The sequence below is a fragment of the Lactuca saligna genome, chromosome 4 (genome assembly GCF_052625555.1).
Source record: "Lactuca saligna cultivar CGN05327 chromosome 4, ASM5262555v1, whole genome shotgun sequence".
Taxonomy (NCBI): Eukaryota; Viridiplantae; Streptophyta; class Magnoliopsida; order Asterales; family Asteraceae; genus Lactuca; species Lactuca saligna.
In genome coordinates, this window is record NC_136420.1 from 125,318,677 (window position 1) to 125,329,648 (window position 10,972).

Below are 10,972 nucleotides of genomic sequence, written 5' to 3' on the forward strand. Positions count from 1 at the left end.
AGCAACTCTTCTCACCATCTTCTTGTGCATCTTATGGACTCTTATAAGTCCCCAACTTCGAATTTTTTTCATTTAAAGTGCATAGATCTTGGTTTATATGCCTTAATCATCATGTCCATGATTTTTTGGCGGTGAGATCTCATAAAGTTTGCAAGTTTATGAATCTCCAAGTTATTTTGGACCTTAGATGCTTTGGATCTAGAATAGCATTGAGTTTTAGCATCATGCATGGAAGACATGGCTAAAAACGATCATTTTGAGTTAATATAGTCCAATACATGCATTAGACATGCGTGTCTAGAAATGAAGGATTTTTGTGTTGTTATTTGATGCTAGAAACGTTTTGGAAATAGGGATCTAGTTGTCTTCAAGAGAAAGTGCTTAATTGGATAAGCCAAGCTTTGTTCCTGCCCTTTTAGGTGTAGAAATGGGTATCTTTATCCCTTAGAAAGTCTATAAGGATTAAGTTAGAAACTTTATCCACTTGGACCTTAGAATGGACCAGATCTAGGCTTTGGAGCTCATAAGATCAAGGAAATTGACTTAATCCATTAAGTTGTTTCAGAACCTAATGCCCACAGCTAGGCTAAGACTCGACTGTATTTCCATTTAGCAGCCATGACATGGCAACCTTCTATAGTTGACTTTGACTAAGTTTGATCTAAGGGTATTTTGAGTGGTATTTGAGAATGGTCACTATTTTATGAATAGGTGACATCATGGGGGGCTTAGAGGGGGGCAAAGTGGGCAGCTGTATATGGCTAAATTTTTTTCATTATATATTTTTATTTAAAAATGCAAAATTATAATAAATATAATGATCATTTTTTTCTTGTTCGCTCTGAACCTTTAAGAATATTTCATTTTTCAGGACCGGTCATAGTGACAGATAAAGCTAAAATTAAGAGCACAGACCAATTTGTAATTTACTCTACATATAATTTGGTTAAAAGAATGTAAAAAACGTTTTCTAATCAAAATAATGAGATTCTTAAGGCATTATTTGGGATTACAGGGGTGTTGGTATCATGAAAAAGAAGCACGGTTTCTGCAAATATGATTTGGGAGCATCATTTTGCCCCTAATCAGCCTACCTTGTGTGTGCTTTTCGGTGCCCCAAGAAACTTTTTTTAACATAATTTTCAATTAATAAATACAAGAATTCTAAAAGTAAATAAATATTTGTGCATTTTACGTATCGAGAATTCAAATTAATTCAAACATAAGTTGGAGTTTGAAAGTAATTTAACAAATGTCTATCATGATTCTCTTAAAACCTTATAATATTATTATCTTTTAACTTGTGCTAGCAAAACTATGAAAAATAATCATAGTTTTATAATCATTTACATATCATGAATACATATCCTATAAAAAGTTTACATATCATGAATAAATATCCTATAAAAAGTTATTGTATATGATGCCTTTTTTTTTTTATACAATTATACACCATTAAACACGATTCAAACGAAATTTGCGTTCAACTGTTTTTCAAATTAAACGAGTCTTATTAACGCTTTAATCTCTTTTTCTTTTCTTTTCTTGCTCGTGCTAGAAGAGTAATGATCATGTGGCCTATTACTAGCTTAATTGACTTTATTTGACATTTAAAACTATGGTAACAATCGACCAATAAAAAAAAAACGGTTTTCTTCAAATTAGAAAAGAGAGTGAAAACAAACAATAGAATTTTCTGCAACAATTTATTTAAAAATAAAAGATTAAAATTCTAAGAAGACTAGACACGTGTCACAATGATAACACTAGTCAAAGGGTAAAAATCGAAACAAGAACACAATATGAACACGATATGAAGGGATAGGGATTTGAATCCTCCTTCGTCTTTGGTCACCTACATACAACGGCTCCACACTGTTTGAGTCGACTTCTAAAATATAGATTTTTTTTTAATGTCATTTTCTTCAATTCAAGACTCAATTATCGTCATCATCTTCTTCTTCTTCTTCCTTAAATTCTGCCAGACTTTTCAAACAGCCACAGTTGCAACTCGTTGAGGTCCCATCTTATCTTCTTCCCCAATTCAATTTCATCTCGTAAACCCATAAATCCTCATCTGGGTTCCCTTTTTCTTGAGAAAAAAACCCAAAGAAAGTCGAAGATTTCCGCGATTTATGTAAATCGTTGCTAATTTCCAAGCTTTTAGCTAAATCTCCTGTCGTGCTTCGTTCTAAATCCGAAACCCAACGGAAAAGTTTTGAGCTTTACTGAAAATATACGAATCTCGATCTAAGATGAGCAGTTACCATGATTCGAATGTGATAGAGCTCGCCGGAAAAATCTTGATAGTGTCAATCGTAGTCTTGTCTGTGGTTTTGATCTTCGTTTTCTTTGTTCACCTCTACACCAAGTGGTTCTGGCACCGCCGTGAGGAAAACCAGAACGGCTCCAACACCCTCCGTCGCCGTCGTCGGGGAGATTTTACAGCGGGTCACCAGGAACAGCAATCTGGTGTCACCGTTCTCCGGCGTGGATTGAACCCCTCATTCTTGAAAACGATACCGGTTATTCCGTTCGACCCGAAAGACTTCAAAGATGGATTAGAATGCGCTGTTTGTTTATCAGAGCTCGATGAAGGAGAAAAAACTCGAATTCTACCAAAATGTAGCCATGGATTTCATGTTGAATGCATTGATATGTGGTTTCATTCACATTCGACCTGTCCGATTTGCAGAGACCCTGTTTCCGATCAGATTGAAATTTCAGTCGAGCATTTGCTTGAAATTCGTCAAACACAAGAAGAATCAACAGAAAACGGGGATTCACAAACTTTCCCAACAAATATCCTGTTTTGGGGAGATGAAACTGAAGTTAGCACGTTGACTTCTCAATTCGAAGAAGCCAATAATCATCAAACACCAATTTCAACTTCCGAACCATCTTCTTCTTCACCATCAAACGCCATTAACAACCAATTAAGACCAGTTTTAGTGATCGACATACCACAACAGATCGACGATGATGAAGATCAAAAATCACCAGTTTCATATCGAATGAGATCATTAAAAAGAATTTTGAGCGGCAGTAGAAGGTTTATTAACCCCTTTGGTCCCGCTACTACCAATGTCGAACAAAGAACCAGAAGCGATCTATGATCAAAATTTCTTCTTCTTCTTCTTCATCTTTTCTTTTTCTTTTTTTTAATATTTTTGCCCAATTAGCTGGTGAAGAGGATGCTAACTCGGTTAACCTCTCCTGCTATGTTTTCTTATTCTTCTTCTTAAACAAGTCTGTATATGAACACATTGATTAAAGATGTTCTCTTGAGGTATTGAATATATTTTAGCTTAGAAATCATAGTTGTATTCTTGAATCTTAATCGAAAATTACCCTCTTTTAGCTATACGAATGAGTAAATTTGAATTGCTTGCAAGCAACGGTTACATTGTTACGTGTGGAATCCAGAGAGTTGACTCACTATAATCACCAAAACTAACCTTTCATTATCTCAACCCCATCAAAATTCCAAAATAAAGATATATAAAAGATTACAAATTTCATCGAATCTGACTTTGATATATTTTCACTATGTCACCAAATATACAGGACCATAATTTGAAAGATTCTCAGGACTTTTATTAAGCTTCCCTAGTGATGTATATGGCATCTCAAACTCTTCCATTTTCGTTCTTTGATAAAATAGACCCGATAAAGGTCCTGAACTTTGTCGTTTAAGTCGTTGAGTTTTGCAGCTTTTGACCCCATTTATTGGGCCTGAAACATACCCTTGTCTTCTTGTGGGGTTTCTGTATTCGGTTTTTATCGTTAGTTGTTGTTGTTCCTCTTTCTTGTTGGCTTTCATCCATGAAAAAATAGAAGCTTTCCATGATCTTTTAGCCTTTGTTTTTTCCTTTGAATCCTTTCGACCTTCTTCTAATGCATTTGTTTTTGCTTCCTCCAAGAACTGATCAAAACAAACATCAGATTTCAAAACGTTACATCTTACGAATAAACATTATAATATATGAGATTGCAGGTCATGTGAATACCTGTGCAAAATCCAACTCTGGGTCAAACTCGTTCATTATTAACCTGAAAGATAAGATAATGAAGAACAGTTGGACCACTGATTCTAGAAAATGATACTGACAAATCAACGAATGTTTAATGGGCAATTGGGTATAGATAAGAAGTGAGAAATGACCCTCTGTCTACGGAATTTAATGACATATAATGAATGAGCTAGACGAAATAGCTTCCCTAGTACAGGAGTTTATGATAACGAAGGACTAATTAATGAACAAAAAAAGGTAGTTGCTTCTTAAATGTTATGTATACCTTATGGAGGAATGGGAAGAAGAAGACGAAAGAAAACTGTATGGATTAAGTCGATTGCGTAAATTAGTATGTAAATCTAAATGAGGAAGAAGGTTATAGAGTTATAGTGGCATACATAGCTTATTATGCGCCGTAGGATCCGGTATACAGGGGCTTTTTTCTTACCTTTTTAGGGGGAAATGGCCCACACTTTCAACTTACATTCCAAATTATATAATTATTTGCTACTTTTATTAAAAAATTAATAAAATAAAAGCTAAGATTGAAATTTTCTTTCTCATGAAACGATTTCAAATTTGTTAAATTTCCAAATCAAGCTATGTGACTAGCATTAGAAGAAACAAAATGACGTGCATTCTAACTTGTGAAAAAAGGAATTACCAGAATAAATTAATACCGATTTTTTTTTTTAATTTTAAAGGATATGGGTTTTTGGAGGTCGAGGGTTCTCGTATAAAAATAAAAAGACATTAGACTTCCCTTGTACTTAATGGCTAAAAAAGTATATGTTTTGCAGAAAATTTACAATGTTGTTTTTAGTGTGCACTTATGTCGAGGAATAAAGAATGACATTTTATTCAAGGAAAAAGATCAACAATGATTATAGTGAACAAGATGGGACCCTTCATATAATATGCTAATTGACTAATGAAGATGAACAATTAATAGTTAGGTTTTTTTTTCAAAATTATGAACTTTAAGTGAGTTACAAGTTTCCATAAACAAAAATGCAAATGATTTTTTTTGAATATGTTGTTATATGAAGACAAAATGTTGGGTACTTCATTAGGTAACATAAGAGGTTAGAGGTGGGAGAAAGGTAGTGGAAGAAGTTGTTGATTTTTCAAGTCAATGTTGGTTTTCAAGTGTTACTTTGGTGTCTTATATTGTTTGCTTTTTGACATCATCTTCTTGTTGAAGTATTTGGTGTTGATGAAACTCAAGAATACTATTGTAGGTGTTCAAGTAAAGATGTTAAAGAAGCTATCGAGGAAGAAACTCAATTTGTTCAAGTGAAGATGTATACTTATGTTCATATTGCTTTACGAAATGAAATGTTGATTCCACATCCATATGTTACTACTTGTGTTGTTAACGTAAATGTTTTTTTTTTTTTACTCCTATATATTGTTATAATGTATCCAATTCAATAAAGAAAAATCTATATCTATCAATACATTAATTATTCAGTCGTTTTAAGCACTATGTTAAAATTCCAAACACTGCACGAAACATGCATATACATATACACAACCAAAATCCCGAAAAAAAAGGATTAAACATATCCAATTCTTCCAACATTATGCAACCGGATTCGACTATTATAATACTAAAATCGGTAGCATTTTTAACTCCATTAAAAACACAAACCCACTTAAGTTTGTAACATCACCAGGACTAGACATCCTGAAGAAACTACTAAATTCTTTTTTTTTTTTTTTTGTTAAAAAAAAAAAAAAAAAAAAAAAACAATCAAAGTTGAAGCAGAGGCAAAGCCATTACAAGACCAACAAATGAAACTAGCAACAGCAGCATCCAAGTCGGGAATGACTGTTTCCGGGCTTGTTTGACTTCCTCCTCCTTTGCCAATTCCATTCTCTTCACCTCCTTTTTCTCCACCAATGGTTGTAAATTCTCCTCCTTCCTTGCAACCACAGGTGATCCCTCCACCTCTTCCACAACAGCTTGTTCTGATACCCACTGTTCTTCATATTTCTCCACATATTCAGGAAACAGTTTCCTAAACGTTGGGCTGTCAACAAATATGTATATAAATATAAATAAAATCGTTACAGTTTATGAGATTTGTGTTTTGGAATGTGAGGGTAGTATGGTAATTTATTAAAAAGGAAAGGAAACTGACTTTTTGCAATTGAAGGCCATTGATGCTTTTGCTAGACGTTGCTTCTCTGCAACAGTTGTATTCACACTACCAGTGGTAGGACTGTTGTCCATCTAAATAAATAAATTAAAATTTATTGACAAATATAAAAATAAATAATGGGAAAAGAAAATTGAAATTGAAAATGTAAACTAAACTCACCATGAAGGACAGGAGTCCTGTAAGGATACTGAATGAGAAATGAACAAAGAAAATGTCATAAAGATGACGATAATAATAATATTTATAGAAAAAAAAAAAAAAAAAAGCATTAGATTTTTTATAATAACAATAATAAACAAATAAAACTGATTTATTTTTAAGTCTAATGCTACCTTGAAACAGACCACATAGGGTTCCAACTTTCTGGATGGACTGGAAATGGAAAGAAAAAAAAAAAAAAAAAAAAAGAATATTAGTTAGTGTAATTAATTATTATTTTTTTAAAAAATTAAATTTTAAGGACTTACAATCACTCATTGATAGGCAGATTTTCTTTTGTGTCATGAATCGACCATTGGGAGTGGTCATGCTACAAGAATGTAAATAAAAATATGAAGTTAATATTAATCAGAATCCATTTCAAGATTAATAATGGAAGTCTGAGGTCATGTTTTGTAAATACCTGATTCCTGGAGGTTTAAATGGGTAATCTGAAGGGAACTTGATTTTTCCATAGTAATATCCACCTGCAAAAGGGGTCCCCTGGCTTCCCTCCAATACATAATCTGAAAATAGAAATAAAAGAATTTGCATCACACATTTATAAATAATGTGCTGAAAAAAAAATGATGATGATTATGATGATGATGATGATGCTAATGATGATCAGATGATGATGATGAAACTTACGCCACTCAAGAATGTCATTTGGGGAAGGGCGAGCAACAATATGTGAAACAGGTTCCTGAAATTGAATACAGAAAGAAGATGAAACATGTTTTAAAAACATAAATTAAGATTTTATAAATATAATGGATAGATACTAAAAAAGAAAACAAGAAGGTATACTTTACAAAGTGCTCTATACTCCTTTTGAAGACGCTTTACACATGCTCTTTCAGCCATCTCAAGGATTTAAATGATGGATGAAAAAAGAAGTGGTGGATTGTTCTTTACTTTGGGATTCACCTCAAGAAAATATTATTTCCTGTAAGCATTGTAGATATTTTTAAACAATTCCAATGTGAAAACATACCTAAGAAAGGATGTTGATAAAGATGCAACTCAATATTACTTTATAGAAACTAGAAATCGATCAAAACAAAATAAAGAGAAAATTTTAGTGATGTTATGGGCCTTCAGCTTTCCAGAACTCCTGTTTTACTTCTGTATATTTAGAGGCGTTTTTACAAGGTCTCCAAGTAGTATTAACAGCTCAACCATATGTATTTTAGCAGTGATCTTATCCCAGTACTTAAAGAACTCACACAATAATTGAATAATATGGTGAAAATGTCATGGGTTTGAACTAAAAATGCCACTTTGCTAAAGTACGCTTCCTCTCTGACACACTGCTATCTTAAGCATAGCCCTGAATCACCACAATCATCATTTCCCCTAATATAATACAATGGTTGAAAGGGCCAATTGTCACACCCTTAAATTGCTTGGTGGATTTGCATCGTTTTAGCGTCTGTATGCGATTGAGTACTTTTGAAGCATTGAAAGACAATTTAGGCGATGACGAAAAGGGGGTTTTCCCAATTAACCAGCATACAAACCCTAAAGAAATATATCAATTAATTCCATCACTCCTTAACCCTAGCTAAACCCGTGAATGGTCGTGTTGCAAAATTTCGTCATGGTTTTACCTAAATAATAAGGATCGAAAGCGAAACACCTAATAGCAAGTGAAGATGGTTGGAATTTACAGAAATTAAATTAAGACCAAAGCGATCACCAGAAAACGACGATGATCAAAACCCCTAAACCGAAACGGGAAGACATAGATCGAAAAACAGAAATAGATGGAACATGACAGCAAGATCTACTGTAACTTGAAAACAAGTAAAAGAAGGGATGGATTGAACTTACCTGACATGAATTAATGTAAAATCTACCCAATATTATGAAATTCCCCGAACCTCAATTTGATAAACGATAGGAAACTCCGAGTCGGGCAATCCTATGGGTCTTGATTTCCGAAATTCCGAAAAGGAGAAACGCCTTTCTTTGGTTGTGGTGGGGGTTATGTTATACACTTGTGACAACAAGAATGTGACCTTCCAGGCATGGGATATTATGTAGAAAAAGACGATATTGCCCCTTAAGAATTTTTTGGTCAAAGTTTGCTTTGTTGAGAAAACAATACAACGAATCCATATATCTAAACTAAACTAAATAAGCAACTGTTTTTACTTTTTATTTAGTTTGTTTCATCTCCTATGTATTTTTGTTGTCGACGTATAAATAAGAGAAAAATGATAACCATAACCAATTTTTTTAGTTTTTTTTTTTTTTTCAAAACACAATATTCATAATGTCGACGTATAAATAAGAGAAAAAAGATGAAATTCTAGATGATGGTTTTTATTTGATCGTGAAGGTGAAGGAGAAGGCCAAAGGGTGACACGTAATGTTCGACACTCATACCCTTTCTTGAATGAATTATGTGTAGATAGTTAAGAACTAGTAAGTTTAAAGCGAGAAAGGTCGGGATAGTGATCACATGTGGGTTATGCAAGAAGAGAGGACATAGAAAAGAACTTGTGAAGTTGGTCATGTTTGTTAGATTTAATTGATGATGAACATGTTATCTATGTTATATGTAATAATTTTCAAACTTTTGATGTTTTGTGAATTGCTTTAGTTTTGTAAGATCTATTGTGATGTTTAAGTATCAAACTTATGGAACTTAATAGCAGTATATGTTCGCACCAAATATAGGCATTATATGAACTTTGTGTACCATTATAACTTTACTTTCTCATTTCAGACAATTTTGGTAGTTTCGATCACAAATAAACATAATTGCATATTTTGTTGACTCCTTAATTTGATGTCGTAATCTAATGGCCATGAAATTTTATAGGTCTAAAAGTTTGATCGGCTTGGTTTAGATATATTTCTTTCCAAACTAAAATAGAAAATAGACAATTGTAAATGGATGAGGAAAACATGTTCAAATTGAACGAGTGGACTTTGAATGGAAAGAAAGTTGATTTCAAGGACCCTTTGTGGTAGTGGTGGCAATCCCAAACTCAAATCCATTAATTCAACTCAAATTCAACCTAATAAATAGCAGATAGGGTTGAGATCACTCATTAAATGTATCAACCCATCTAAACCGTATATTCGTTTAATTAAATGGGTTAGGTTAGATTGAAACTTTAAATTCGTTTACAACCAGACCGTTTAAAATTTTTAAATGTTTTTTAATTTATATTTATTTAGTATTAATAATTAGTTGATCAATATATTCTGATTATTTTTTATTTATCAAAACCCTTGAGTCAGTAGCCATTACTAAAATTTAAGTTGGTGAAAGTGATAATCGAGTTACGTATAATTTAAAACTTAAACAACTATAATGTTTTATGGTTGTAAACACTTATTTGTTTTTGTATTATGGGAATATAAAGTTTTCAAATTTTGAGTGGATGTTGGGTTTGATCAATGTTTTTCTTTTTAATTTCCGACACCATAATATTTATTACTAATACCCTTTTAAATATGAGTATTTATTTGAATTCAGTTGTGGATTTACATTTCAAAATTAGAAATGAGATATATGAATGAACTAAAGTAGCTCATTTTAACCTTCCTGCAAATTGATTGACCTGATTTTAGACTTTTAAGCCCAAAGTCGTTATTGGCTTAACTTAGATATTGAAATTTGAAGCCCTAAATTCAACCCAGGGTTTTTAGCGGTTCCATGTTAACATTTCAACCAAGTTTTTTGAAAAAACCAACCGGTTCAAGTCGGGCTATTGATGATGCGCCCCTCAAAGCGGGCCAAAAACAAGCGAACGCCCGGCGAGGAGTTCCTAGCGAAGCTCGGGCCGACGACTCCGCCACTCTGGCAACCCCAGACTTCCACGAGGCGACCGCATAGGAAGTCCGCCCTTGCCAAGCGTTGTCCTTTAGCTACAGTCCAAGGATAATGGCTTCAGGCGACAAAAAGCACGACCAGAGCATTATCGTTTGGACCAATCGTTGGACCGGACACAAATGTGAGCAGAGTCCTCCAATAAGGACGGCAGATCCTGTCGGAGTCACAATCCTTATCCCTCGTACGGATCGATCCTCGGTATAAAAGGTCGATTACTCTGCCTTGAGAGGGAAGTTATTCTCTTCCCCGATCATACACCTCCATACTTCAGATTCATCCTACTAAGTTGACCGTCGGAGCGTCTTTCCGAGACCTCCTCCCGGAGAGCGGCTGACATTTATTCTTTCATTGTGACCTCTCAGGTTTTATTCCGACGACCATCTCTCAGTAGCCAAGGTGGTTTGGAGCCAGGTTGCATCATTTTGGTGGCATCCGTTTATGTGACAATAGATACGCAAACCCCTTTTTTTCTTTTTCTCTTTCAACCTAACCACACTTGATGAAGAAGACGACGGGTGAGCCATCGGAGCCACCACATAGCCCGATACACCCGATGACGTCATTGGAAGCAACCAACACTTCAGCAGTGCCATCCTCCGGTAGCCCACCACTATCTCTTGAAGCAACGCCACCCTCCGGCAGCCCGCCACCATCTCTTGAAGCAGTGCGATCATCTGATGGCCTGCCACTGTCTCTTGAACTAGCACCATCATTCGATGGCCTGCCACCACCTCTTG

The 10,972-nt window shown here is 34.3% G+C and overlaps 3 protein-coding genes across 3 annotated transcripts; 1 reads left to right on the plus strand and 2 right to left on the minus strand.

Moving 5' to 3' along the window:
* Positions 1-1,636: 1,636 nt before the first annotated feature.
* On the minus strand, positions 1,637-4,389 carry LOC145042768 (uncharacterized). The gene is made up of 3 exons (XM_078991242.1): positions 4,300-4,389; positions 4,011-4,053; positions 1,637-3,925 (listed from the first exon to the last, which is right to left on the minus strand). Exons 2-3 carry the CDS (start codon positions 4,044-4,046, stop codon positions 3,548-3,550), a joined length of 414 nt encoding a protein of 137 aa, XP_078847368.1. The 5' UTR covers positions 4,047-4,053; positions 4,300-4,389; the 3' UTR covers positions 1,637-3,547.
* LOC145042767 (RING-H2 finger protein ATL60-like) lies at positions 2,256-3,364 on the plus strand. The gene has a single exon (XM_078991240.1). It carries the CDS (start codon positions 2,256-2,258, stop codon positions 3,114-3,116), a length of 861 nt encoding a protein of 286 aa, XP_078847366.1. The 3' UTR covers positions 3,117-3,364.
* Positions 4,390-5,559: 1,170 nt separating the features above from the next.
* LOC145042769 (ubiquitin-conjugating enzyme E2 34-like) lies at positions 5,560-8,354 on the minus strand. Its single transcript, XM_078991243.1, has 9 exons — positions 8,219-8,354; positions 7,193-7,331; positions 7,034-7,088; positions 6,807-6,909; positions 6,652-6,713; positions 6,517-6,556; positions 6,344-6,371; positions 6,164-6,255; positions 5,560-6,052 (listed from the first exon to the last, which is right to left on the minus strand). The coding sequence occupies exons 2-9, from the start codon at positions 7,247-7,249 to the stop codon at positions 5,773-5,775; spliced, it is 717 nt and encodes a 238-aa protein (XP_078847369.1). The 5' UTR covers positions 7,250-7,331; positions 8,219-8,354; the 3' UTR covers positions 5,560-5,772.
* Between the last annotated feature and the right edge of the window lie 2,618 nt (positions 8,355-10,972).

What these genes read in the sequence shown, in the direction of transcription:
- LOC145042767 (XM_078991240.1), top strand. Translation starts at nt 2,256, where the DNA reads ATGAGCAGTTACCATGATTCGAATGTGATAGAGCTCGCCGGAAAAATC.
- LOC145042768 (XM_078991242.1), bottom strand. Translation starts at nt 4,046, where the DNA reads ATGAACGAGTTTGACCCAGAGTTGGATTTTGCACAG. An exon ending in CAGAGTTGGATTTTGCACAG is followed by an intron (nt 3,926 to 4,010) that starts GTATTCACATGA and finishes TGTTTTGATCAG; the next exon opens with TTCTTGGAGGAAGCAAAAAC.
- LOC145042769 (XM_078991243.1), bottom strand. Translation starts at nt 7,249, where the DNA reads ATGGCTGAAAGAGCATGTGTAAAGCGTCTTCAAAAGGAGTATAGAGCA. An exon ending in TTTAAACCTCCAGGAATCAG is followed by an intron (nt 6,714 to 6,806) that starts GTATTTACAAAA and finishes ACATTCTTGTAG; the next exon opens with CATGACCACTCCCAATGGTC. An exon ending in ATGGCCTTCAATTGCAAAAA is followed by an intron (nt 6,053 to 6,163) that starts GTCAGTTTCCTT and finishes ATTTGTTGACAG; the next exon opens with CCCAACGTTTAGGAAACTGT.